This window comes from Rattus norvegicus, chromosome 4 (assembly GCF_021556685.1).
Source record: "Rattus norvegicus strain SHRSP/BbbUtx chromosome 4, alternate assembly SHRSP_T2T, whole genome shotgun sequence".
NCBI classification, from domain to species: domain Eukaryota; kingdom Metazoa; phylum Chordata; class Mammalia; order Rodentia; family Muridae; genus Rattus; species Rattus norvegicus.
The window spans coordinates 169,799,813-169,827,724 of record NC_141537.1 but is presented as its reverse complement, the minus strand read 5'-3'; the positions used below and the strand labels follow the sequence as shown (position 1 = coordinate 169,827,724).

The following is a 27,912-nucleotide window of genomic DNA, read 5'->3' as shown; positions in this document are numbered from 1 at the left end:
GCATGCGTTGGGATTTTTTGGCGCGCAAACCTTTCAAAACTTCCTGCTTGGTCACAGGTGGCCCCGCTCGGCCTCTGAGACATGTCTGTCAGTTTGGAGCCGGGGATTCACGCCCACAGCGTCACGTCCTTAGGGATTTTCGGTCGAAATTCCACCTGAATGTAACTCGTCCCTCTTTTCTCTTCGTATGTGGGTCATGAGGTTTCAGTCAGTCAAAGAGTCAGTGGGAGAGAGCCCATCACTGTTTAAAAAAATGTTGAGTTTTAGTTGTGTGTACCTATAACTAACTGCGAGCGGCATAAAAGGATAAATCTGTGGGGCGAACGCATTTTTTATTTTTCTCGAAGACTCGGAGAGGCTGTGAACGTGGACCGGGTTAATACAGGGGGATGAAGATGAGAAATTTTAAAAATGGAAGAGGTCAATGAAGACAGTACCACATGCTCGAGAGACGAGGCTAGAAGGAAGTATAGTAGTGGTGGGAGCTCAGCTTAAAACATTTATGCATATTTATAAGCAAGTACGAGGCACTGCCACATATTTAGTTTATGACAGAGAAGTAAAATGGGGATGCCTTTGAGTGGAACAGACACATTTTAAAAAGTTTTCATGAGCAAGAGCTGAGGTTGGGACTGGGTAAAACAGATAATAATCTGGAGTCTTAGAATGTTGCAAGTGTGGACAGGTCTGACTGATCTGGCCTCTTTTTCTCTCCCAGGGGACATGGAACACCTGCACAAACTGGATATTTGCCCTGTTACGTCTCAAAGGTACCATCCGGCACCCGAAGTGTCCTCTTCTCAATAGTATGCTTGGCATCTGCCACCAACCTCACGTTTCAGCCAGAATGGGAATTTGGCTAACAAGTCACTCAGATGAGACACTCACTGGCTTACTACAAGATTATGTATTTCTAACCTATAGTCGTCCAGTTGTGGTGATCTTAGAATCCACTCTAATATTGGGAGCAGCGCTGTACAGTACAGTCGGTATTGTCATTTTCCTTATCCCCAGTGAGGTACCGAAATCCATGATGCTCAAGTCCCCTGCGTAATAAGGTATACTATTTGCATATAGCCCTTGTAAGGTTTCTGTAAGGTTTGACCAATCTCTCAATTGTTTGTGACATGTAAATCGATGTAAATACTCTGTAAATAGCTCCTGTACTGTATAGGGATAGGGAATAGTGACAAGAAAAGCATTCAGTACAGATGAAAATTTTTCTTCTCTGTTTTTGTATCTGCTTTTGGCTGAATCTGAGCATGTGGAACCCAAGGATTCGGGGGTGGGGTGTTGACTCTTATTTCTCTCTCTCTCTGTGCGAGTTACCTCACTATCAATCAGACTGGCCTAAATGGACTAAAAAATATCCAGATTCAGACAAGGCCTCTTACCTCAACTTCCTGAATAGCTGACACTCCAAGTGTGTGTTGGGTACCCTTCTGATTATATATATATATTTTTCTTTTTTCTTTTTTTTTGGAGCTGGGGACCGAACCCTGGGCCTTGCACTTGCTAGGCAAGCGCTCTACCACTGAGCTAAATCCCCAACCCCTCTGATTATATTTTGATCCTTTGTGTGCTCTATAAAGAGAATATAGGAAGAGTGGTGGGATTTATATTTGACCAGCCCCGACAAGGGAGTAGCTGATAGGTAAGCAATACAGCTTCCTCTGTAAGAAAACAAAGACTGGAATGTCTTCAGATTAAAGCTGGCAGCGATGGAGAAGGGTCCAATTATTAATGTTTAGAGGAAAGTCCTTGGAAACCAGGTATAGAGTCATACATACATCTATAGTTCCAGCTACCTAGGACGAGCCAGGAGGGCGGCTTGAACCTAGCTGGGACCTAGCCTAGGGGCTAGGAGCAGGGGTGCAGTGGGATGGAGAAAGGAAGGGAGCGGGGAAGGAACAAGGGAAGACAGAAGATATGGTAGATCCTCTCAGCAAGTTCTCTCTACAGCACTGCATTTTGGCAGATTGTATTGTTATGTTGGCTGTATGTGCTGAATTCACAGGAAGATGCGGGGAAAACTTATGAATATAATAGAATAGGATCTCTGGGTTGACATCTAAATATTTGGTTTTGGGGATTGGGATCATCCGTCATCTAAGTGTAATATCATAGGAACTGTTTTGAATTGGGGATCAGAACCCTGAGGCCTGACTTTGGATCAACCAGCCGTACCATGTACCATCTTAGAGCCTCATTTTCCATATTTATAAAGTAAGGATTAAAGTAAAAGAAGAATAAGGATGAGAATACCTTTTTAAAAAATAACTTATTTTTCCTCTGTGGTGTTTTTGCTTCTATTATATGTCTGTGTACCACTTGTGTTCCTGGTGCTCTGAGAGGCCAGAAGAGGGTCTCCTGAGTTACAGATGGTGTTGAGTCTCCGTGTGGTTCTAGGACAGATGAATTCAGCCTCTTGGGCTTGCTTTGTGAAGCAGAGAACGCCTTTACCTGTAGAGCCATCCCTTTGGCTCATCAGGTGTTTGTTTGTTGAGACAGGGTCTCTAAGTAGACCAGGCTGACCAAGAACTGGCAGAGTCATAAAGATTCTCTTGCCAGCATCTGTCATCCTGCGCCCTGGACACTTACCTTTCAGTGGGTCCTGTTTTGTAAGGAATCAAGCATGCATTTGAAAGATAGCTCTTGTGGGACAGGAAGTAATGCATGAGAGATTGGTCTCTGCCTTAGGATGTTCTTTCCTTGAACTTTAATTATTATTGATGTGTCTGTGCTGAAATTAAAGGTGTGCGTTATCATACCCACCCCATCGGTATTTTTTAAACTGTTGTTGTTATTATTATTATTATTATTATTATTATTATTATTATTACTAGTACTACTACTACTACTAAGGTTGAAAACTACTGCTTAAAGAATTTCTATAGGGGCTGGGGATTTAGCTCAGTGGTAGAGCACTTACCTAGGAAGTGCAAGGCCCTGGTTCGGTCCCCAGCTCCGAAAAAAAGAACCAAAAAAAAAAAAATTTCTGTAGAAAATGAAAAGAAACTAGATCTATGGCTTATGCCCTCCTGATCTGCATAGTTACATATTTGAAGAGATTCTGGAGGAATAAAGGGAAGGGCTTGAGATGAGTTGGGCACAGTGACAGATACTCTGGAGGGGAGGCACTGAAATAAGCATCCTAACTTGGGAGCAGTAAATGTTGTCATTACTGTGGATGCCAGGAACACACTGAATTCTGTATGGAAGACGTTGAACCTCTCAAATTGGCCCTTTGATCTAGCTCAAGCGACAAAAAGATATCTTGGTTTCTTTGGCACCTGGAGCTGTTCTGCTCCATTGACTGGGGAAGGCATGATTAAAGTGTTTGCATATGGGTGTCTTCTCTCCTGGGAGGGCAGGTGGGAATGCCTTTTTTTTTTTTTTTAAAGCAGGCATTGATTATGAAGGCTTCCCAAAGCCAATCAAAGGTATGAGACTGATCTGACCACACTGATGATTTTGTTGTTACTGACAGATGGAAAAAATAGGGTTGAAGTCTATCTTCATAGCCTTTTAGTGAAAGCAAAATCACTTGGGGATGGGGAATTTCTGGGAGAGAAATTGCTCCCTTTTTTTTTTCCCTCTTGTGTGATACAAGATCCCATGTATTCCAGGCTAGCCTCAGAGCAACTGTCTCACCTACCTTCACCGCCCAAGTGCTGGGATTATAGATATGTGCCATCACACACATTTTGTGAAGTTCTGGAGTTCTAACCTAGGGTTGTGTACGTACGTGCTAGGCAGATTGGAAGGCACTGTGCAGGCACTGTTCGAATCAAGCTGCATGCCCCAGCTCCAGTAACTTTACCTTCTTAGACACAAACCGTTTGCTTGTACCACAGCTCTGACTTGTAGTGATTCACAAGTTGAAAACACCGTTGTTGGACACTATGCCCAAAATGTAGTTATGGCCAAGAATATCTTTTGCCATGTGGGATGCATTTTTTAAAAATTTTTAATTTTGTGTGTGTTTCTATATGTCTATGTGCATGTGACTGCAGGTACCCTCAAAGATCACAGGTGCTTTATTCTGTCTGTATTTGGAATTACTAGCACTCGTGATTTGGGTGTTGAGAACTAAACTCAGTTCCTCTGGAAGAGCAGCAAATGTTCTGCAGCCCTGGACACTGTCTTTGAGTGGGGCCCCCTTTTTAGGGACTCAAACATACATGTGAAAGATAGTCCTTGTGGGACAGGTAGGAATGCATGAAAGATTGGTCTCTGTCTTTAAACTTGACATTAATGTGTCTGTGTGGATGGGTTGGGGGCCAGAAGACAACTGTCTGGAGTCACTTTTCTCTTTCCCCTTTGTGTAGGTTCCAGAGATCAGACTCAAGTTGTCAGGCTTGTGGGCAAGCCTTCTCCTCAGGCAGCCGACTCACCACCCTTTGCAGATGACTTTTATGACTTTGAATGAGCCAAAGACAAATGATGCTTGAGGTTCATGACTGACTTTTCATCTGCTGGAGACCACCAGTGCTGTCGAATAGGCGGCAAAACAAGAAAGAGAGGCCTAGGGGCTGGGGATTTAGCTCAGTGGGAGAGCGCTTACCTAGGAAGTGCAAGGCCCTGGGTTCGGTCCCCAGTTCCGGAAAAAAAGAACCAAAAAAAAAAAAAAAAAAAGAAAGAAAGAAAGAGAGGCCTAATTGGGAGAAAATGTAGTTAGGGGGTATGGGGTTATAGCCTATGGGGTAAAGCACATGCTTACTATTCATAAAGCCCTGCATTCCACCACCTGCCACTCTCAATTAACAAAAATTGCTAGGTTTGTGTTTTCTTTGTAGATGTGAAAAAAATGTCTTTTGGAACTTTTCCAAAGTTTCATACTATGCCACTATGAAGTTCTGGTCCTTCATATAAGGGTGTCCAGTCTATCTCTCTGCTTCTTTAGGGAGTGTAGAGGAATTTACCCAGCAACATGGTTACTTTGGTAAGGGATCATGTCCAAAGACCTTCTAGGTCTATATGATCCACCTGGAATGCCAGCGGTCTCTGGATTACAGTATGATCTGGCTGGAATATAGACATGCTCTTAGTATACACCTTTAATCCCTAGCCATGAAGGAACGCAGCCATATCTGAAAGTGACATTTCATAGCACAGCAGACAGAGTGATGAATCAAAGAAAGATTTGACAGAATGATTCATAGATAGATACATCCAGCTCACATGAGAACAGCACAAGAAAGAGAGGCTACTTAAGAGCAGAGAGAGGAGAGGTGAGGAGATGGCAGTTTTATGTCCAGACAGTTTTACAGAGGCAAGTTGTGAAAGAACAAGCTAGATACAGGTGAGGACAGAATGAGCTAGAGAATGAGAAGGAGCCAGAAGATTAGAACAGATTGCCAAAGTTAGAATGTGGCCAAGTAGAGCAATTCAGTCAGAAGCCAGAGAAGCTGGATTGAATTGGGCACCTTGGAAGATTCTATTGTACAGAGCTAGAAGCACCCAGGCCTAGGCCTAGGGATAGTTAGAACAGAAAAAGAAACTCTCTGGGTTCAGCCCAAACTGTATATTTGCACAGCATGTGTACAGCTCTCATCTCATCCCATCATCTGAGGGAATAATTTATAGGGGGATGTAAGAAATAGGATTCTAGGGCTGAGTAGTGGTAGCACATGCCTTTAATCCCAGCACTTGGGAGGCAAAGGCAAGGAGATCTCTATGAATTTGAGGCCAGCCTGGTCTACAGAGTGAGTTCCTGGAGACCAGAGGGGACACCTGTCTAACCCCCACTCCCATCTCTCCCCCCCCAAAAAAAAAGAAGAAAGAAAAGAAATAGAGTATCTTCCTTGGACTTTTGGTAATGTATTATGCTTTTTCTACAGAAAGTATTTGGGGGTTGGTACCATAAAGAGTGAGGCTATTTTGTACCAGCCGTCATTGGAGTTGCAGCTTCCTATACCAAATGTAGTGTCATCCTGGGCGGGATGGCAGCTAATGACCTATGAACAAAAGATTCCCTCTAACCACAGTTGACCCAGCTGAGATTAGAAACCACCAGTTTGTGATAATCTAATAAGTGTAGGTAGCGTCAGGAACTCCCAGCACTCAAGACTAAGAACAAAAGGGAAAGTTCTTCAGAGGGATATTGCTAAAGTGGGTTTAGGGAAAAGATAAAGGCTTTAGTGTGTCTCACTTGTAGCAAGAATATTGATAAAATGGCTAAGGGGTAAGAGGCAGAGTCCACAGCAGAGGTAGGCACTAGAATTATAAAGTGGTTGAAGAACGTATTCTGCAGAGTTGAGTAGAAAGATAGCAGAGCTAGGGTAAAGAAAGAAGCAGGTTGAACTTTTTTTTAAAGTTACAAGAACTTTAAAAGGGGCTGGAATGATGTAGCTCAGCTGAGAGAGTGTGTAACTAGCATGCATGAAGGCATGGGTTCAGTCCCCATCGCTGATGATTCAGGTCATTCCAGACTTGCATAGTGAGCTCTCAAGGCTAGCCTGGGCTACATGAGATCCTGTGTCAGAAACCAAGTCAAAACAAGACAAAGGGCTGGAGACGTGGCTCAGCAGTTAAGAGCACCAACTGCTCTTCCAGAGGTCCTGAGTTCAATTCCCAGCAACCACATGGTGGCTCACAACCATCTGTAATGGGATCTGATGCCCTCTTCTGGTGTGTCTGAAGACAGCTACAGTGTACTTATATATAATAAATGAATAAATCTTAAAAAAAAAAAAATAAGTACTTTGAAGAAGGAAGGGTTTACTTTGGCCAAGGTTTGAAGGATGCAGTTTAGCCTGGAGAAAAAGGCATGAGTGTGAACTTGAGGCAGTCACATTTGGTCTACATTCAGGAAGCAGAGAGGTGAATGTTGGAGCTCAGCTGTGTGTGTGAGCGTGTGCGTGCGTGCCTGCATGCATGGTCTATGCACATATTAGATGCTCACATATTGGATTCTTTTAGATAGCGTCTCATCTATAGCTCACCAGATTAGCTGGGCTGACTGGCCAGTGAGGTCCAGGGATCTGGGATCCTGCCTTCCCAGCACTGGGATTACAGATTCTTGCTTCTGTGCCCAGTTTTTAAATGAGTGTTGGGGATCTGAACTCTGGCCCTCATGATTGTAAGGCTGGTACTTTACCCAAGGAGACATCGCCCCAGTTCTGAGAGGTTTCTTAGTCCAGTCAAACTGACTCTTAACCATGATAGGTGGGACGTGGATGAGACACAGCAACAGGGAGATTGTCTTAAAGACCAAAACGACGGTTTGAGAGACTAGTCTGGTTTTAGGGTGGACAAGACAAACTTTCAAGCCTAAAGCATTGAACACTTGAGACAGAGGAGTTAAAAGAGAAAGAAAAGCATTTTAATGAATTCCCCAGGGACACTTTCATAGTGGTTCTCTTTCAGGTAATGTTTGAAGCAATTGGGAAGATCCTTTTTATTATTAATTTTAAAATTGATTGCACTGACTGTGTCTATGAATATCTTTGAGTACACATACATATATACAGGGTTGTTCCTGTAGCAACAGGATTAGTTACTCACTTTTTTAAACCATTCGCTTCCTTTGTTTGGTCCTTAAAGGGTTTCTAAGTGGTGAATGAGTTTAAGGACTGTGTAATACAAACAACACTAAGCAAGTAGATACTACTTACTCAGCTTATGGTAATTTCCTAAATGTGGCAAATGTTAAAATTAAGAGCTGAGTTTTAAACTGGATATGGGGAATATACCTGCAAACCCTGTACTGAGAGACAAGGGCAGAATTATCATTAGTTGGAGGCTAGCCTGGGCTACATAGCAAGACTATTCTGAGTCTTACATTAAAAATAAACTAGGGGTTGGGGATTTAGCTCAGTGGTGAGCGCTTGCCTAGGAAGCGCAAGGCCCTGGGTTCGGTCCCCAGCTCCGGAAAAAAAAGAACAACAACAACAAAAAAATAAATAAATAAACTAACCTTCCCCCTTTCATAAACTAAGAGTAGAAACTGGAGGGTTAGTGAGGTGGCTTGGTCATCATGAGAGCGTGAGGATGAATTTGGATCCCTAGCACTCAAGGCAAAAGCTGGAGCTGCCCGGGTAGCCAGATCAGTGAGTTCCAGAAAACACGGAGAGATTCATCATCAGCCTCTGGCAACTCTGCAGTTGGTTCTGCTTGTTGATCCTGGGAATGAACTTGATTGTCAGGAAAGGCTTTTACACACTGAACTAAGCCACTTTAAATCCCTGATTTGGGGTAGTCCAAATGTCCTCCAACTATTACCCGAATTTATGTTTAAAAAATAAATTTACCAGTCTGTATACAAATAAATTTTTTATTTTTCCTATAATATGGCAAAACATTTGCAAGGTGGTTCTTGTGGTCAGCATTCAGTTATGTTTCTTAGATATCTGCAATGTGCTATTAGGAGCCGCGTGAGTGACTTCTGGAAGGCAGACATCGAGTCTCAAAGAGAAGTGCCTCTTGTGTGTTCGTCCCACCGCTCTGTGGAAGTAGTCCACACATGCTCTACACAGCACATGCTCTACACAGCACATGCTCTACATAGCACATGCTCTACAGAGCTGGTGTCTTCATTCAGTCCAAATAGATTTTTAAGGAAAGAAGCAAGGGGGGATGGGAGGACTTCCTGTCTTAGTCTCAATATGGAATCGTAGCAGTGTGTAGGGTCACAGCAGTCCAGTCAGGAAGAAGTCTGCAAGGTAGGTCTGGTTTTGCAAATGCTAACTGAAATCCTCTGCAACAATTCAGTTCTTTCCCCTTTTCTTTAGTCAGCAGGGTCCCATGGTGATGGATTTTGAAAGCAATAGTCCCCTTCAGCAGTTACCTAGCACCATGGCAACCAGGACGTCAGCAAAACAGGATAGACCCACACAAAACAGCTGCAACTAGGCTTCTATCCTGCTCCAATTCAGCTCTGCCTGAGGCCCACAGATAGAGCTAAAAAACGTCTAGGCTTGTTCACCCTAGCATTCCTATGTGTTGGTGGGGATTTTCCCATAGACAGAGATATAGGAATATATAGTAAACTATGTCTTGAGCCTCCACTCGCTAAAAAGAAAAACCTAAGAGTATATTTTAAGGGGTAACAACAGGTTGCAGGAGAGGGGCTAGAAAGCAGATGCAGATTGAGTGAAATAAAAACCCATTTGTCCTCCTAAGTATAGTAAGGTGATAGTAGAGAAAGTTAGGGCCCTAAATATATGGGGTGGTTTATATTTAGATACACGATCAAGGGAAAACTTTAACAAATATTTTTATTTACCTGAAATAGACAAATGGCTTTAAGGACCGCAATGCTGTCCGTGGTGCTGAACTCTCCATCGACCAGATGTGCTCTAAGAGTGCCCCCAAGATAGATTAAGGAACACATTGTCACATCCGGATGCTGATAATAGAAAGAGGTTGAGGAATTGGAAAGAAGGCACGGTTTTCTTCCCCTATGAAGCAATTCTGAAAGCGCAGGATAAAATTACCAGATTGGAAAAAGAAAGTGAGGAAAGCCGGAGGTCTGTGCGGCTGAATCTTTCCCTTTTCATATGGAGATTTTCAGATCAGAGCCAATCAGGTCAGAGATTTCTGCTGCTTTGCTCCTGAAAAGAGGAGTGGGGGAAGGGAGAGAGAAGATGGCCACATTTCCCCCACAAGCCACATGATCTGTTTCCCATGTGACACATTCCAGAGCCTTGGAAAGGAGAAGGGAGGGGCACTGAGGGAGTGGGGCTGGGGGTGGGAAGATGGTTTAGCAGTGAACCTTCACAGCGTCATCCTCTACCAGGAAGCAGGCGGAGGGCTGGGGGAAGGCAGAGGAGAGATATGACTGTGTTCCGAAGGTTTCCCAGTGGCTTATGGCATCCTCCAAAGTCCTGTGTGGGAGCTGCTCCTGACCAAGAAGACCCACGGATCCTGTCCCTGAAATCAAGTCCCCATGAAGGTATGTGCTCAAGCCCCTATCTCAGCTGAAACGTGGCTCAGAGGGACAACACCGTCCCTTTCTCCTATTTTTTATTCTAGGAAATTTGGAGATTTTTGCCCTGGCTTAGATGCTTGTTAGAGGTGTTAGATTTGTTACAGGTCTAGAAAAGATGTATAGGTAGTTCTGTAAGAGAAATACTTCTCCAGAGTAAGCTCCTATGGAGGAAGACAATTGGTTGAAAATTGTGTATAGTAATTGGAAATAAAGCCATAAACTCATTAGTGAAAGGGTTTCTCCCTGTCTAATCCTGGAAGGGGGAGGATCATTACTCGGAAGAGCTAGATTTCGTTGTCGCTGTGAGAAAACCCTGCCTCATCCCTTTGAGCTGTTGTTCTGTGCCGTGTGCCCAGAGGTTCCTGGCTGTGGCTCAGGAAGCCTGAGTGGGCAGTCCTGCCGTCCCTTTGTGCTTTTGCTCTCCCTTCTTCTGAGTCCCCAATACCAAGAGCACCGGTGCTTGTTCTCAAGCTGTGCTTCAGGATACCAGCCGGCCACAGAATCCCGCATGCGAAGGAAGCCTTAGAGGGGCTCTCACGGGAGTCTGCCAACCAGAAAGGCGACAGTCTGCCTGCCATACACTCATCTTGGTTTCCTCAAGTATTTCTACTCAGGTTCAAGAGAAGAGCTAGCAAATTCACATTTAATTTCATTTAATAGGTGCTTGAAAAAGTTATTGGTATGTGCAGGCAATCATTCCAAGCATGTAAGAAATCATACAGATTGTAATTTAGAGAGTTCAACAATTATTCTAGGTTAACTTGGCACAAAATAGAACAAGAATTGAATCCCAAGACTCTTGACGCCCTTGTTGTTAACCCCTGAGCCGCATGGCTTGCCTGCCTGGGTTATCTCAAATGATGTCAACAGTCTATTGGGCTACAGATTTTGTTCAGCTGACGCTACTAGTAGCTTGAGTCAGCTTGCCTGGCTAAAACAGATCCCCAGTGAAATCTATATTTAATTTTGAATTATCCCAATAGTCATGTTCTGTACCCCAAATAACCCAGTAAGTAATTGCCTGTTCTTTCCCTGTTGTGCTACATAGATATCTAGTAGTAAAGCACGGTGTTACTATGGTGATCACTGATGTCTAAAGGAAAAAAAAAAGATAAATCTGGAATTAAGTTACGGTGGACTTCTAAAGTCAAACCTAGAAATATTATCAAGCAGGTGTGATGGCTCATGCCTGCGGCCCCAGCCCCTGGAAAGGAAGAGCACCACATATGTCACCTGCCTGGGCTTCAGAGTGAGCCTCGAAAAGAGACTTAAAAATTAGGCATATTAACTACAGTGCCTGACTGAGTGTTGTTTTAAAATAATATGCTTTTAAAACAAAGATTTCTTTGCAAAGTATTTTAGGGTTTTTCTGGTTTGTTTGTCTGGTTGGTTGGTTGTTTTGGGCTTTTTTGAGTCAGGGTTTCCCTGTGTGGCCCTGGCTGTTCTGGAACTCATGCCTATAGACCAGGCTGGCCTCGAACTCAGAGAGCCTCTGTCTCCTGAGTGCTGGGATTAAAGGCGTGTGTCACTACAAACAAGCCTTATTTTAGGTTTTTAAAGGTAAAAGGATTTACTAATCCTTTTAGATAAAGTTAGTAGTTTCTGGGGCCTGGGAGACGGCTCAGTGTATAAAGTGTTTGGCAGGTGTGAGGATCGGGATATTCAGCACTGAAATTGTAAAAATTATGTATGGCTGTATGCACCCATAACCTCAGCACTGGGAGGCGGAGGCGGGAGGGTCTCTGGGCTTGTCACACTTTCCCTCTGACCAGCACAGGCGTGAACACACACAAACACATACCCACACACAGGAGTCTCTGAGATATGAGGATATGTTTACCATGAATGGTAGCACAATGCCAGCAGTCCCAGGTGAGGACTGAGTAGTTGAAGTAAGAGGACCACCAAGAGTTCAAGGGTAGCCTGGGCTACAGAGTGAACTTCTCGTAAAAAAAGAAAGGTAAAGGATCTTTCCCCTTGATCCTGTGTGGGTTTCCTTCTGACCTTTGAAGGAAGAAGATGCCCGATTTCATTCCTACAGGCTATGGAGAATTGAAAGAGGTGCTAGGTCTAAAATATAAAGTGGAAAGATTTGCAAACTTTTCCTTCCAAACATTCCATTTCCCCTAGTCATTCGTCGCAGAGCACTTTGGACAGTAGGTGTGTCCTCAGTGACATACACATTTCTCTGGGGCAGCTCACCTGAAATGTGGACTAGTGAGTGGTAAGCTCTCAGGACGCATAGGAATGTACCACAGGAAGACTCAAGACTTAGATTCCTACTGCAGCCAGTACTGGGGCCTATGTCAGTTTTATTTGTTTATCTTGTTAGTTTGTTTTTGAGATAGGGTTTTATGTAGCCTAAGTTAACTTTAAACTCGCCGTGTAGCTGGCACGGGCCTTGAACTCTCCCTCTTTGTCTCCCCTTCCCAATCCTGGGATTCCAGGCCTGCCCAGCTCTGAGTCTGTTTTATTTGCATATGTTTTAGTGAAGCAGCAAATATGCAGGAAGAACCTGGCAGCCATCAAAACTATGCTTGGAGTTTCTGTATGCTAGTGAGACCCATTGTGAAGCGGAGCTCGGTGGTATCCATGAATCCTTTGGTGGTATCCATGAATCCTTTCCCGGGTCTCTGCTCCTCCTCGAAGTTTCCTTTGTACCTAAGATGAAGTCCTCCTGGTATTCTGTGGAGAGGTGAACCAGGGCAGCCCCAGCAGTCTTTCCCTTTCCTCAAATGTCCGTCTGGCACTTCTGCCTTTACAGTTCACATCAGGCTGAGAATGAGCATCTCCAGTCCTCTGCTCCTGCACTCTTTTCTCTAGTCTGGCACCCACTTCCCAGAACATTGTCCAAAGAGTCTCAGATCCAAATAGACCTTTCCCTAGGGACCCTTGAGATCCTAAGTGTCAACTCAAGCTTGAGCCCAAAACGTGGCTGTCAGGACCCAAATGAAAAACTGTCTCAAGGCATTTTCCCTCTGCAACATTATGGTCCAACCCAGGCCTCCCATGGACTGGCATGCGGCATCCCAGCCCTGCCAGGACATGTTTGAAAGCTTGCTTAGTGTTTGAATGCAAATTTGAAAGCTAACTGCGATTAAACTAGTCACCCTCAGGATCAGATACGTAATCCAGCCTGTATTATTTTCTATTTAATTAAATCATTAAAGACAGAAAGACAGAGCTTAAGAGTAAAGTGACCACACTGCCTCCTTTCCTCCAGTGTCACTTGCTAGGTTTGGCACACAGCAGAGGCAGCAGCCTGTTGGAAGGGCAGTTGTGCAGCTTGCTGACTACGTACACGGGGCAGTACGGCTGGCGCCCCGCTGGGCTTTTTACCTGCCCTCTTACCCACTGAACTTGATGAACAGAAGACAGAAGAGAAAGTAGTCGTTGCCTTGAGGAGAGCCCCTGACTGTGGTTTTGATTTGGAGGTAGGCATGGAAGATCTGTGAGGAAGTGCACAGCACACCTGGGTGCAGAGTCTGAGAGGGTGATGGCTGGGCTTCGTCTTGCAGAGTGTAGTTGCATCTCTCCCGAGGGGGTTTACATCAGAAGGGCAGCAATGGAGCCAAGGGCCAAAGTATGGGTGGTGTGTCCTTTATGAGCTATGCCAAAACCTGGGCTGAAATGGAGTATGTTCTCTTAGGGGACAGGTTAAGAGCAGGAGAGTTACTGTCATGATTTTATTTCCTGTTTGTAGTTACTTTCCCTTGACAGAAACTTTAAAGAGGCATCTCCTGGAGCCTTTCATGCAAAAGACTCCCACAGACACCTGGCAGCTGTCATACTTAGTCTTTTCCATACAACTCTGTGATACACATTATCAGCCCTTTTCCAATGAGGAAACTACAGTTCAGAGACATTAACTAATCTGTCTAAAATCACAACTAGTAGCCAGCATTAAACTAGTTCCCTTGGATCCTAGCATATTGCCAGTAATGTTCTTTCTTCCCTGCTTTAAAAAGAATGTATTTATGTATTAGACTAATAAAAAGTAGTTCTCAAACATTGGAAAACTAGGAGCTGGAGAGATGGCTCAGTGGTTAAGAGCACTGACACCTCTTCCAGAGGTCCTGAGTTCAATTCCCAGCAACCACATGGTGGCTCACAAGCATCTGTAATGGAGTCTCATGCCCTCTTCTGGTGTGTCTGAAGACAGCAACAGTGTACTCTCACACATTGAATGAATGAAGGAATGAATGAACAAATAAATAAATAAATAAATCTTTTTTTAAAAATGGAAAACTAGGGACTGTAGAGTTGGCTTGGTGGTTGAGAGCACTACCTGCTCTTCCACAGAACCCAGGTTCAATTCCCAGCACTCTCATGGTGGCTCACAACCATCTGTAACTCCAGTTTCATGAGATATGATGCCTTTTTCTGAACTCCAAGAGTAACTAGGCAAGAAAGTAATGCACAGGCATACATGTTGGCAAAATTCCATAACTTTTTAGAAAATTGGGAAAAAGTAGAGTACTAAGCAAGAACATCTAAAATCCTGATGTATTTCTTACTCTTTATCAATGTGTATCACTAAAAGCAGATATGTGTTGAGATCTTGCTTTCTTCTAGATATTGTTTTTGGCTTCTTTCTTTCTGTGTGTGTGTGTGTGTGTGTGTGTGTGTGTGTGTGTGTGTGTGTGTGTGTGTGAGACCTGGAGCTAGAGATGAATTCTGTATCCTCCTTTCTCTACCTCCCAAGTACTGGAATTATGGGCACGCAGCATACACCTGGCTTAGCCCTTTTCTCACATACTTCATTCTGACAACAGATCAAGTAGTTTAGGGATGAGAACAATAAGCACGAAGATAATTAAATTGCCAGAAGCCACACGGACTGTGAGGTGAAGCCCAGACAGATTACCTCTGGAGCAGTTTCTCACCACATTAGCATTCGGGGCACATAATTCTTTGATGCTCATTGTAGATTGTTTAGCAACATCCTTGGATTCTGCTTACCAGACACCAGTGACATTTGAACCCAGCGTCTATAGACACTGCCATATATCTCCTGGGAGGTAAAGTTTCCACCCAAGAACCACTGGTCTTGAGCCCCAGCACTCAACTCCTGGCTTCTAGAACCTCTTCATATCCAGAATGCCCATAGTGTGCCCTCAAGGTGGCTCGCTGGGCCCCACACAATGGAAGGAAAAAACAGACGCTTGTCAAAGCCAGGCTTGGGTGCACACTTGTAATCTCAGGATTTGAGAGGTAGAGGCAGAAGGATTTAGGGTCATCCATGGCTACATTTCAGTTTGAGGCCAATGTGGGCTGTGAACCCTTGTCTCAATAAACAAGATACAAAAACTTAAAAAATAATAAAATAAAGGAGCTTACAGTGATCGGTCAAGTAAAGCCCTTGCTTTGTGAGCAGGAGGGCCAGAGATCACTCCCTAGTGTGTGTGGAATGCTGGCCGTGCTGAGTGCTGCGTACCGTGGGTGGAAGCCAGTGTAGTGAGGTAGGGAAGGAAGGGCCTGCTGCCTCCATTTTAACTTCACTAAAGAACTTCGGGTCAATGATGGGCACTGTCACAAAGGGGATATACAGCATTCCTGAGAGGCACCTGACATTGTCCTGCTCCCTACACATATGTGTTCTCATAACATACACATGCGTGTCTACATAAGAAGTAAGAAAGTAAGTACAGCACTGAAGGAGGAAACAGGAAATAGGAAGGGAAAGACAGTTTTGGAGCCCCTTCTCTGGGTGTGTCAGATGGATGAACCAGGGCCAGGGGCAGGTGACGCGTGCTAGTGTTGCCTGTGGTGAACAAGGGTCAGATTCCGCCAGAACTGTGTCCACTTCAGTACATCCCTTTGGCACACCCCAGGGACCTTTGTTGCCCTACTTAGCTTTGTATGGGCAGGTTCCCACCCTCCCAAGAGTCTCCTGTGGTGGCTATTGCTCCAGCTGGCAGGTGTAGGGGAGGCACCCACAGCACGAGATCTGTACAGGCAGACCTGTCTTCACACTCCATAGACAGCATTCATTACCCTTCTGTAGGGGTACAGCTGTGCACTGGAGCTGCAGGGTCCCAGACTCATGTGGGTCGTCAGTCCATAAGCTGACCCACAAACTGGGCTTGGACTCAGGTCTATCAGACTACAAAATGATTCTTGACTGATGAGGTCAGCACCTAGCCATTCAGGGGGCTACTTCTTGTAGGGCCCACTGCCCAAGCACATCCTTGTGTGCCCCAACTGCCCTGTTTTTCACATTTGCATCCCTTGGATGTCTCATATCTGGGGGAAGTGGCCGGTTGGTTCGTGCTTCCTACCTTGACTGCCAGTCCTCAGGTCCTTGGGCAGCTCTGTTCTTTGCTGACTTTCTCTTCTTACTCTCTGAACTGTGGGCTGTCCTTGGTGAACTCCCAGGCTCTCGCCTGCAGTCAGTTTTTACCCTGATTCTTCTGCACACACCACAATGCAACCTATAGTCTCTACCTTCCCTACAAGTCTAGCAGAGCCTTATACTTTGAAAGGTCTCATTCTTTTCTTTCTTTAAAGATTATTTCATTTCTGTTTCTGTCTGTATGCGTACCTGTATGTGTTTGCACAGATGGCCAGAAGAGGGCATCTGATTTCCTGTAGCTAGAGTTACAGGTAATTGTGAACTGCCAGACATGGGTGCTGAGAACAGAACTCTGGTCTGCAAGAACCGCATGTGTATAACAGCGTTCTTTAACTTCTGAGCTAACTAGAGAGCCATCCATCTCACCAACCCCATCCATGCGTCTCATTTTGCCTTTTTCTATATTATCAGCATCCAGTCTTTTCCTGGTTAACTTTTTGTTGTCGGGATAAAACCTTCTGATCAAAAGTAGTTTAGAGGAGGAAAGACTTACAGGTTAGAGAGGGAAGTCAGGGCAGGAGCTCAAGAAAGAACTTGAATGAGAGACGGCTTACTGGCTAGCTTGCTGACACATGCTTGTTAGCTAGCTTTCTCATACAAGCCAGGAAGTCCTGACCAAGGAATGGTGCCTCCCACAGTGGGCTGGGCCCCCCTCAATTAATAGTCAAGACAATCCCACAGTCATGCCCAATCTGTGGGCAGGCCAATCTGATCTGGGCATTCTCCTCAATTGAAACTCTCCTCTGAGGCGGTGTCTTACTTTGCAGAGTAAGCTAGGATGACATCCAGAAGTTCTTGCCAGTCCCAATGTGCTCAGGCCTCCTCTGGTTCCTTTGAGTAGTTTCAGTTTCAGGTCTAGCATTCAAACTTTCATCCATTTTGAATTGCTTTGTATACCTGGCAAGAAATGGGAATTTAATTTCATCCTTTTTCTTGTAGATAATTCTGATTTTTCAGCACCGTTTATTGAAAAGACAGTCCCTTCTCTGATGTGTCCTGAGCACCTTTGTGAAAAATCAGTTGTGTTTAGTTGTATAGTTTCCTTGTAGGCATGTGTGTGTTTAACACGTGTGTGTGTGTGTGTGTGTGTGTGTGTGTGTGTGTGTGTGTGTGTGAATGTGTGTTAGAATGCCAATGCCATGCTGGCTTGATTAATACAACTTGGCTTTGGCAACTTGGGGACTATTGTGATTTGATAGAAATTTTGGTTTTTCACTAACTCTGTAAAGAATATCATTGGTATTTTGTTAGAGGTTGTGCTGAATCTGTAGATCACTGAGCATTATGGACTTTTTTTTTTTTTTTTTTAAAGATTTATTTTGTGTGATTACACTGTCACTCTCTTCAGACACACCAGAAGAGGGCATCAGATCCCATTACAGATGCTTGTGAACCACCATGTGGTTGCTGGGAATTGAACTCAGGACCTCTGGAAGAGCAGTCAGAGCTCTTAACCACTGAGCCATCTCCCCAGTCCAGGTCGCCTGGCTTCTTCTTTTTTCTTTTCAGAGCTGGGGACCGAACTCAGGGCCTTGCGCTTGCTAATCCCCAACCCCTGTCCTTCCCTTTGTGCTTCCTAACATCTTCCATTTCTTTGACCAGTGTTTTACAGTTTACAGTGCAGCATTCTTTCACATCTTTGATCACATTTATTCCTCAGTATTTGTTTTGCAGCCATTATAACTGGGTTTGCTTTCTTGAATTCTAGTTTAGATGATTTGCTAATGATGTATGTAGAATGATTGGGCTTTTCTGTGTTGATTTTGAGTCCTGTAGCTTGGCTGAATTGGCTGAATTTGCTCATTGGTCCCAATAGTTTTCCAGGAAACTTAGTTTTTCCTCGAGTAAGAACACATTATCAGCAAACTAACAGCTTGACGTGCTCCTACCTGTCGTGGTTTGTCCTTCTGCCTTCCTTCTGCTTGGGACTTTCAGTATTTCATAGACAAAGGTGATGGAAATGTGCACCCTTACTTTGTAGATCTCAGAGAAGGGGTTTCAGCCTTTCTCAAACACATTAAAGTGTTTACTATTGGCTCATTGTGCTTGGCTTTACTTGTGATGTGTTTTTTTTTTTTTTTTTTGGTTCCTAATTTGTTGAGAGTTTTTAAGTTATGAAGCAAGATTCAACTTTGATACTATAATCAGTTATTCAATTGTTCTCACTATAGTCTTTATATTCTGTTTATTTTATTTAGTGTCTTTTTACGCTGTACTGAAGGCTATCCTGCAACTCACAATGTAGTTCAGACTGGCCTGTAACTCTACACTAATCACAACTCACTATGTCCTAGGCTAACCTGCAGCTCACCGTGTTGCCTGGCCTGGCCTGTAACTCACTATAGAGCTGTCACTGCTCTCAGACCTACAGTCCTCCTAACTCATTTGTTCCCAGTACTAAGAGGTAACACCTAGCAACCTAGAACTTGGAAGGTGGAGGCAGGAGGAATAGAAGCTCAGGGATATGTGAGATCCTGTCTAAAACAAAGAAAAGAAATTTAAATAAATATGTTCCTTGATCCATTAAAAGTTCAAGAGTAAGTTAATATCAACATATTTGTACAGTTTATAGAGTTTTGTTATTGATTTCTAGTTTTATTACAGTATATTTTAAAAATATACTCAATATGATTTCAAGTTTGTCGGTCTGTCACTTGTTGAGACTGTCTTGTGGCCTGTCACATGTCTGCCCTGGAGAGCGTTCCCTGTGCTGGTTAGAAGGTTTATGCAGTTGTTGTATGGGCTGCTCCAGAGATGTCTGAGAGCCATTCTGTTCTTTTCTTAGTGATTTTATATCTGGAGGATCTGCCCATTCCAGTCACCAGTGTTTACTATCTGAGTCTCTTCCCCCTCCCCCTCTCATTCCCTTGCTCTATCTCACTCTCCATATGCATTTTATTTATTTATTTATTTAGGCAGAGTCTCACTATGCAGCCCTGCCTGGCCTGGCTTGGAACTCACTGTGAGACCTGGATGGCCTCAAATTTACAGAGCTCCATTTCCTTCTGACTCCCAAGTGCTGGGATTAAAGGCATGTAACAAAATTTGCATAAAATTTTAGGTTCAATCCCTAGTTCTACAAAAGAAAATTAGTCAATTAACTCTCCATCTGAGAATGCCCACAAATTGCTCCATGGTTAGTTTCTGGGGCCCTCTTCTGACCATGGGTGAATCATGATTTCCTGAGTAATTTCTCCTCTCCCCTAGACTCTTGAGTATGCTACGAAAACCTTGCATCACTGCTATATCGTCAGCCACATTCTTTGTTGTTATTTCCTAAAAGTTCTGCTTAATAATCTTTGTTATTATTGTTGTTCTGGAGGAGGTGCTATTCATGTGTCATGGCCCACATGTGAAGGCCAGAGGACTTCTTGGGAGTTGGTTCTCTCCTTACCCCTTTACTTGCAATGGAACTCAAATATCCAGGCTTTCAAGTAAAACATTTAACCTGCTAAGCCACATTGCTACACCCTCTACCCCCGGTTCCCAAAGGTTCTTAATGCTTGTTCGTGGGAGTACTGGGCTGCACATTGAAAGGTTAGCGATCTGTCCGTGTCTCCATGCTCTGCATGGTTTCTACTCTGCTATTACAGTTCAGACAGGCCTGTGTGCCTATGGGTGCTGCTGTGTCAGCACTGGATGGCAGCCTGAGTCTGGGGTTACTCAACTCCATGGTCTTGTTACTTGCTACGGTTTTAGCACTAGAGGGCGATCCAGGGCCAGATCTGCCTGAAATACACAGTTGGTGTATTATTGTTCATCATGAGACACCTGAAAAAGGATGGTCCTTCCTTCAGTGTTAGGGGCTGAGCAGATGTCGACATGCCTCATCCTCAGTCCCTGGCCTGTGGAATTTGCCTGAGCTCTGGGCAAATCTCCGTCAAGATGCTATGCTCAGGTTCCTGTAATCACTGATGCTGCAATGCTGCCCAGCCTGCCAAGACCAAGGAATCACAGTACACACCCCTATCCAGTATATCACAGCACACACCTCACTCCTGTGTATCACAGTACACACTGCACTCCAGTGTATCACAGCACACACTGCACTCCTGTGTATCACAGTATACACCTCACTCCTGTGTGTCACAGCACACACCTCACTCCAGTGTGTCACAGCACACACCTCACTCCAGTGTATCACAGCACACACCTCACTCCTGTGTGTCACAGCACACACCTCACTCCAGTGTATCACAGCACACACCTCACTCCTGTGTGTCACAGCACACACCTCACTCCAGTGTATCACAGCACACACCTCACTCCTGTGTGTCACAGCACACACCTCACTCCAGTGTATCACAGCACACACCTCACTCCTGTGTGTCACAGCACACACCTCACTCCAGTGTATCACAGCACACACCTCACTCCTGTGTGTCACAGCACACACCTCACTCCAGTGTATCACAGCACACACCTCACTCCTGTGTGTCACAGCACACACCTCACTCCAGTGTGTCACAGCACACACCTCACTCCAGTGTATCACAGCACACACCTCACTCCTGTGTGTCACAGCACACACCTCACTCCAGTGTATCACAGCACACACCTCACTCCTGTGTGTCACAGCACACACCTCACTCCAGTGTGTCACAGCACACACCTCACTCCAGTGTATCACAGCACACACCTCACTCCTGTGTGTCACAGCACACACCTCACTCCAGTGTGTCACAGCACACACCTGCATACATTTCAATTGAATATATGCCTCTGTGGATGCACAAGAGGCTGTGGGGAATAGCTTTATATTCCTGTTTTTGCATGAGGAGTCCATAAAGACCCCAAGTACAGCCCATATGACCCTTAGGATTCAGATCAGGCCCCTTGTGGTCATGAAGCTTACCTAGTTTGAAGGGAAACTCTGAAGTGATCACCATTTCCACTGTATGACCTAGGGTAAAACTTGAGGCTGGTGATACCATCTGGCTGAGAGGATTCCACGTAGGCCATCCTTGACCACAGGAAGCATTAACTGTGGGTGATGTATGCTGTCACAATCCCACTGTCATTGAATCATACTACTGTTTTCTCAAATAACTGTAGGTACCGTAGTCTGTATTACTATTCTATAGAAAACATGTTAAATTAAAGTGTGTAAAAACTAGCATTTGGAAAACTCTTAAGATTGCATTTTCTTTTTAAAAGAAATTTAAGTGGTTTTGGAGACAGAATCTTACTTTGTCATCCAGGTTGTCATCAAAAAGCTCTTCCTACCTCGGCCTCCCAAATGTTGGGCTACAGGTGTGTACTACCACTTCTTCTTTTTTTTTTTTTTTTTTCCGGGGCTGGGGACCGAACCCAGGACCTTGCGCTTCCTAGGGAAGCGCTCTACCACTGAGCCAAATCCCCAACCCCAAGTACTACCACTTCTAAATTAAAATTTTAAATCTCAGATATAAGAATGGGTTTCGTGAAGTGAGAATGTTTATGAATACTTGTAATAAAATTTGTAGATATTTCAGGAGAAAAAAAGTCAATTGTTAGGGATTTTTTATGTGTGTGTGTGTATGTATGGTATGTGTGTGTGGTGTATATGCATGTGTATGTGTATGTGTGCAGAGGCCAGAGGCTGATAGTAGGTGTCTTCTTCTGGTCACTCTTTATCTTACTTACTGAGACAGGATTTCTCACTGACTGAAGCTGAGTTTGCTAGTCTTGTTAGTCCGGCTGACCCTTTTATCCTGGGAATCTCCAGTCTCTGCCTCCGAAGTGCTGGGATCTAGCCAGGCCCCTGTGCCGACAGAGCTTTTACGTGAGTTCTGGGCATCCAGAACTCCTGTTTGATACTAATGTGGGTAGCAGCACCTTATCCACTGAACATTTTTCTACACCCCCCCCCACTAGAGTTTAAAACCTCCTAGGTGTGATGTCGCACGCCTACAGAAGCTAACTAGCGTCAGTCAGCTTAGCTGGGATCATCCCTCCATAGGACACGGAGTTTATCAAGTGTGCTCCTCGCATTTTGTTTTTCTTTTGACAAGGTCTAACTATGCAGCTCTGACTGGCCTTAATCTCATAGAGATTCACTTGCCTCTGCCTCCCTAGTGCTGAGATCAAAGACAAGTATCATGTCAGCAACCCCTCGATTCTTTGTGGTCCTTTTCTTCATCACATAGTTTCAAAAAGTTAAATGTATAACTTACACAAACACGATGAACATGAAAGAAATATTTATTCACTTACTATTGAAGGACACATCGAGATAAGGGTGCTTCAAAGAGCATTTGAAGGAACACAGAATTAGAGGCATTTAAAAAAGTTAGGAGGCTGGAGAGATGGCTCAGAGGTTAAGAGTACTGGCTGTGTTTCTAGAGTTCCTGAGTTCAATTCCTAGCAATTCCACATAGTGGCTCATAACCATCTATAATGAGAATTGGTGCCCTCTTCTGGCCCGCAGGCATACATGCAAGCAGAATGCTGTATACATAATAAATAAATCTTTAAAAAAAAAAAGTTAGCATTTAAACAGTGTCAAATGGTTAGACACAGAACTGGTTAATTTCCTACAGGGCAGCAGGGTTATTTGTTGAGTTAGACAGAAATACTCAAGTTAACATGTAACTCATAGTGTTACGTTGAATAGTCTGGCACTACTCAAACGATAGAGAGCAAAAGCAAGCATGGGTTTGCTTTGTTTCCCAGAGACATTATCTTCTGGGAGGCCCATTTAAGCATGTCCCAGGGTACGTAGCTCAATGTAGAGCATTTATTTGCCCAGCATACACTAGGGCCTAGGTTCATCCCCAGCATGGGAGTGGAGAATGTCCTAGCAGAACAACAAAGATACGTTATACCTTTTTTTATCTGTCACTTCTAAAATTATTATGTGACTGTAGACATAGTTATTAATTAAATGGCCATTTTTATTTTGGAAGTGGTCCCTGGAAGACATTCATTTCCAGGCTAACTTACAGAAGCTGTTGAGAGCTTTTACTATGGGACTCCAGATTGAAAGTAGCAGGCTTTCCCCAGGCTCGGGTAGACATGTCTGAGGTCTCCTAAGGTTCCTAAGTTCTACTGCTTTAGTGTAATACCCACACACTATTTTCCCTCTTTTTATTTCATGTATTTTATGTACATGACTGTTTTCCCTATCTGCATGTATATGCACTGTACGCATGCCTGGTGTCTTCAGCAGTCAGAAGGCATCAGACCCTGAGAACTGGGGTTACAGACAGTTATAAGCCACTATGTGGGCACTAGTGTTCCTATGTCTCCAGTGTTCCAGCCCTCTGAAGACACACGATGATCTTCTGCCCACACCCACTGAAGTCTAGCAGGGCCATGGGTGGGAGGAGTTTAAGTTCTCTGTCCTTATGGTCCAATTTAGTTAATGTTTAGTAAGCAATTATTAATGCAGGGCACTATAGTTAGACTCCATGGGGCACGGAGAAAAGACTAGCACCTCCTCCAGAACCCATAATTCAGTGGGGAAGATAGAAGCATGAAAAGCCATCTGATGTTGTTTCCTAATCACACCTGGGGAACTCTTGAAACCCCCCGATGCCCTCTATGTTCATTAAATCAGAATCCCAGGCACCTGAGTATTTAGAAGTCTCTGGAAAATTCTAGTATATTGCCAAACAAGAGCAAAATAAACTGAGAGGGAAACTTACAAAAGGATTGAGTGCTGAATCAACAGAGCACCACAGCATTCTGGACAGGCTCATCATCTACTGTCTACATTTCAGCCCAGATGCACAAAATATGACCTCTCTGTAAGTATGGGAAAGTCTTAGGTCAGCTGGATTGCAGAGCACTTAAAAAACATATACTTTGAGGACCAGGGCGATGTAAAGTATTAACCATGCAAGAATGAGAACCTAATGGTCTCCAAGAACCCATTTAAAGGGCTGGACACTGTTGAATGGTCCTGTTGGCTCCGTGGTACAGAGCAGAGACAGGAGGGACCTTAGGAGGTGCTAAGACCCTGTTAGTACAGTGGAGGGCCTGGCGAGGTAGTTAGAACATTTGTTGTTAATGGACGTGCCCCAGCTTTGGTTTCTGGTGCCCACATAGTGACTTATAACTGTCTGTAACCCCAGTTCTCAGGGTCTGATGCCTTCTGACTGCTGAAGACACCAGGCATGCGTACAGTGCAAATACATGCAGATAGGGAAAACAGTCGTGCACATAAAATACATGAAAAAAACAAAAAGGGAAAGTAGTGTGTGGGTATTATAGCTTATGTAGCTTCCTTCAAACCACGCCTCCTAAAGTACTCTGTGTGTGTCCACATGTATGAGGTGCATTTGTCTGTGTGCGGACATCAGAGCTCTGTCCCTCACTCAGTCTCTTAGATGTCAGTCAACAGATGAGTAAGGCCAGTGTCACACACACACACACACACACACACACACACACACACACACACATGCATACAGTAGAGTCTTACACAGCCATAAATAAGGAAGTGATAACCCAGGAAAGTGGATGGAAGCGCAGATCCTAGTAACGAAACAACCCAGGCAGACAATTATCACTTGCCTTCTCTCATCTCTGGATCGTTGATAGATACATATGTGTGTAGGTGTGTATACATGTGTATAGGTGTGAGAGAGACATGAAGTAGAAGCAAGATTTTCTGGGAGAAGGCAGACTGGCAGGAGAGGGGAGAGAGGAATGCTCTGGGGTGGGCGGTGAGTGTGGTAAAGCACGTGACTCAGCGGATGAGAATGGCTCTGAGAAACCCAGCACTGTAGTGCTGTATACTCACTCCGTCATAGCGGCCATTCTAACAAGGGTTGTCCTGTTTTGAGCAGCTTACATTGACACCATCTTAACAGGAGGCCTCGTTCTTCTTGTCTTATCTAGAACTAAGAGGAAAAGAGTGATTATGGGTTTTGATCACAGAATGGAGACCGACCAGCCCCCTGTGGTTACTGCTACCCTGCTGGTGCCCCTTCAGAATGGCAGCTGTGTGGAAGCGGCCGAGGCCCTGCTGCCCCATGGCCTGATGGAATTGCATGAGGAACACAGCTGGATGAGCAACAGGACAGACCTTCAGTACGAGCTGAACCCCGGAGAGGTGGCCACAGCCAGCATTTTCTTTGGCGCTTTGTGGTTGTTCTCTATCTTTGGCAATTCCCTTGTGTGTCTGGTCATCCATAGGAGCCGGAGGACTCAGTCCACCACCAACTACTTTGTGGTCTCCATGGCGTGTGCTGACCTTCTCATCAGTGTGGCCAGCACACCGTTTGTCGTGCTGCAGTTCACTACCGGGAGGTGGACCCTCGGGAGCGCCATGTGCAAGGTGGTCCGCTACTTCCAGTATCTCACCCCAGGCGTCCAGATCTACGTGCTGCTCTCCATCTGCATAGACCGCTTCTACACCATCGTCTACCCTCTGAGCTTCAAGGTGTCCAGAGAAAAGGCCAAGAGAATGATCGCAGCCTCCTGGATCTTGGACGCAGCCTTCGTGACGCCTGTCTTCTTTTTCTACGGCTCTAACTGGGATAGCCACTGTAACTACTTCCTCCCACCCTCCTGGGAGGGAACTGCCTATACTGTTATCCACTTCTTGGTGGGCTTTGTGATTCCCTCTGTCCTCATAATCCTGTTTTACCAGAAAGTCATAAAGTATATCTGGAGAATAGGCACGGACGGGCGGACCCTGAGGAGGACAATGAACATTGTCCCCAGGACCAAGGTGAAGACGGTCAAGATGTTTCTGCTCTTGAACCTTGTGTTCCTGTTCTCCTGGCTGCCTTTCCATGTGGCTCAGCTCTGGCATCCCCATGAGCAAGACTACAGGAAGAGCTCCCTTGTTTTCACAGCAGTCACGTGGGTGTCTTTCAGCTCTTCGGCCTCTAAACCCACTCTGTACTCTATTTATAACGCCAATTTTCGGAGAGGGATGAAAGAGACTTTCTGCATGTCCTCAATGAAATGTTACCGCAGCAATGCCTACACCATCACGACCAGTTCAAGGATGGCCAAAAGAAACTATGTGGGCATTTCGGAAATCCCTCCCGTGAGCAGGACGATAACCAAAGACTCCATCTATGACTCATTTGACCGTGAGGCCAGGGAGAAGAAGCTCGCCTGGCCCATCAACTCAAACCCACCAAACACTTTTGTCTAATTTCTAAGAACTCCTTCACTGTTATGTGCCAGAGATTTAAAAAAAGAAGAAAAAAAGCTTTAACTATAAAGAGAATTGATTTACTTAGTTTTCACTAAACTTCCTTTTTGTAAAATGTATTCACTATTGATTGTGGTTCCTGTGGATTTTGTTCTGGTTGCTTTTTGCTACTCAGTAGCGCTCCTACTGTTAGAGCCCATAAAACTTTCTCTCCTGGGCTGGAGAGATGGCTCTTACTTAGGAGCACCGGTTGCTCTTCCAGGGACCCCAGCACCCACAGGGCGGCGGCTCACAGCCATCACTCTTTCCAGTTTTAGGGGATCCAGTGACCTCTTCTGGCCTCTTGGAGCAGTACATACTTGTGGTACACAGACATTCACGTAAGCAAAACACTCATACACATAAAATGTTTAAAGAACTTAAATATTTTTTACTTGTTTCAAAGTTTTTTCCTGAGCAGTAAGTCGGCTTAGAGGGTAAGGGCTCTTGCTGCCAACCTGAGTTCAATCTGTGATCCACATGGTGGGAGGAGGGAACCACCTCTCACCTAAGTTCTCTCTGATCCTACCTGAGTGTTGTGGCATACACGCACACGCACGCACACACACACACACACACACACACACACACACACACGTAAAAGGAAAGTTGGAAACACTTTGTTATTTTTGTTCTATCCTAGGCCCACACACAGGTTTCTCTTTTTGGTTCTGTCTTGTTATATCTCGTTTTTATTTTCTTTTCCCTACTGAAGTTTTCTTCTTTTTCTTTTTGGTTTTTTGAGACAGGGTTTTTCTGTATAGCTCTGGCTGTCCTGGAACTCACTGTGTAGATCAGGCTGGCCTCGAACTCACAGAAGTCTGCTTGCCTCTGCCTCCCGAGTGCTGAGATTAAAAGTGTCTGCCACCACTGCCTGGCGACCTACTGAACTTTCTAACTGGCCTGCTAATCCACTGGGATCCCATAAACATTACATTTCAAGAACTCTTTCCACCGAACAACACAGTATGCATTTGTATATTACCCTCCGGAAAGGGCTGCAGGGTGGCACTGGCTAGACCATACACCAAAGCCCAGTAGAACTGGCTGGGAAGTTTAGTCATCCTTTGGGAGAGAGTGCTTAGTCATCTACATTCCTTGCTCTTCTTGTTTTCATCCTAATCCAAGCAGCTGGTGAAGTCTTAAACATTCTTTTTCTTAAGTCCTTTTTATTTATTGGTTGTGGTGGTGGTAGAAGGGTGCACTTGTGGGGATCAGAGGACGACTTGGAGGGATCAGGTCTCACCTTCCACCATGGTAAGTTCCGGGCCTTGAACTTAGGTCTTTAGACTTTACCACAGGCACCTTCTCCCACTGAGCCTTCTTACTAGACTAAGCCTTGAAAGCTTTCTGGGCTATGTCTCTCGTACCTGTGACCCATCCACACATTCCTAGGACATGCATCCCCGTCTCTGAGTCCTACAGGCAGAGGAGCAAGATGCATTGCTAGGCTTATCAAAGACGAATGATATTCTCCTGTGCTCTTCG

At 44.6% G+C, this 27,912-nt stretch overlaps 1 protein-coding gene across 5 annotated transcripts; it reads left to right on the top strand.

The window, feature by feature from the left end:
* Positions 1–49: 49 nt before the first annotated feature.
* Positions 50–26,504, top strand: Gpr19 (G protein-coupled receptor 19). Of its 5 annotated transcripts, XM_087657747.1 has the most exons (5): positions 54–161; positions 719–770; positions 9,743–9,898; positions 13,158–13,368; positions 25,116–26,504. In XM_087657747.1, exon 5 carries the CDS (start codon positions 25,138–25,140, stop codon positions 26,383–26,385), a length of 1,248 nt encoding a protein of 415 aa, XP_087513873.1. In that variant the 5' UTR covers positions 54–161; positions 719–770; positions 9,743–9,898; positions 13,158–13,368; positions 25,116–25,137; the 3' UTR covers positions 26,386–26,504. The 5 variants fall into 5 exon arrangements, with proteins under 5 accessions (NP_542146.1, XP_087513873.1, XP_087513872.1 ...); NM_080579.2 differs by lacking the exon at positions 13,158–13,368 and having other exon boundaries at positions 50–161; XM_087657746.1 differs by lacking the exons at positions 9,743–9,898; positions 13,158–13,368.
* Positions 26,505–27,912: the final 1,408 nt, after the last annotated feature.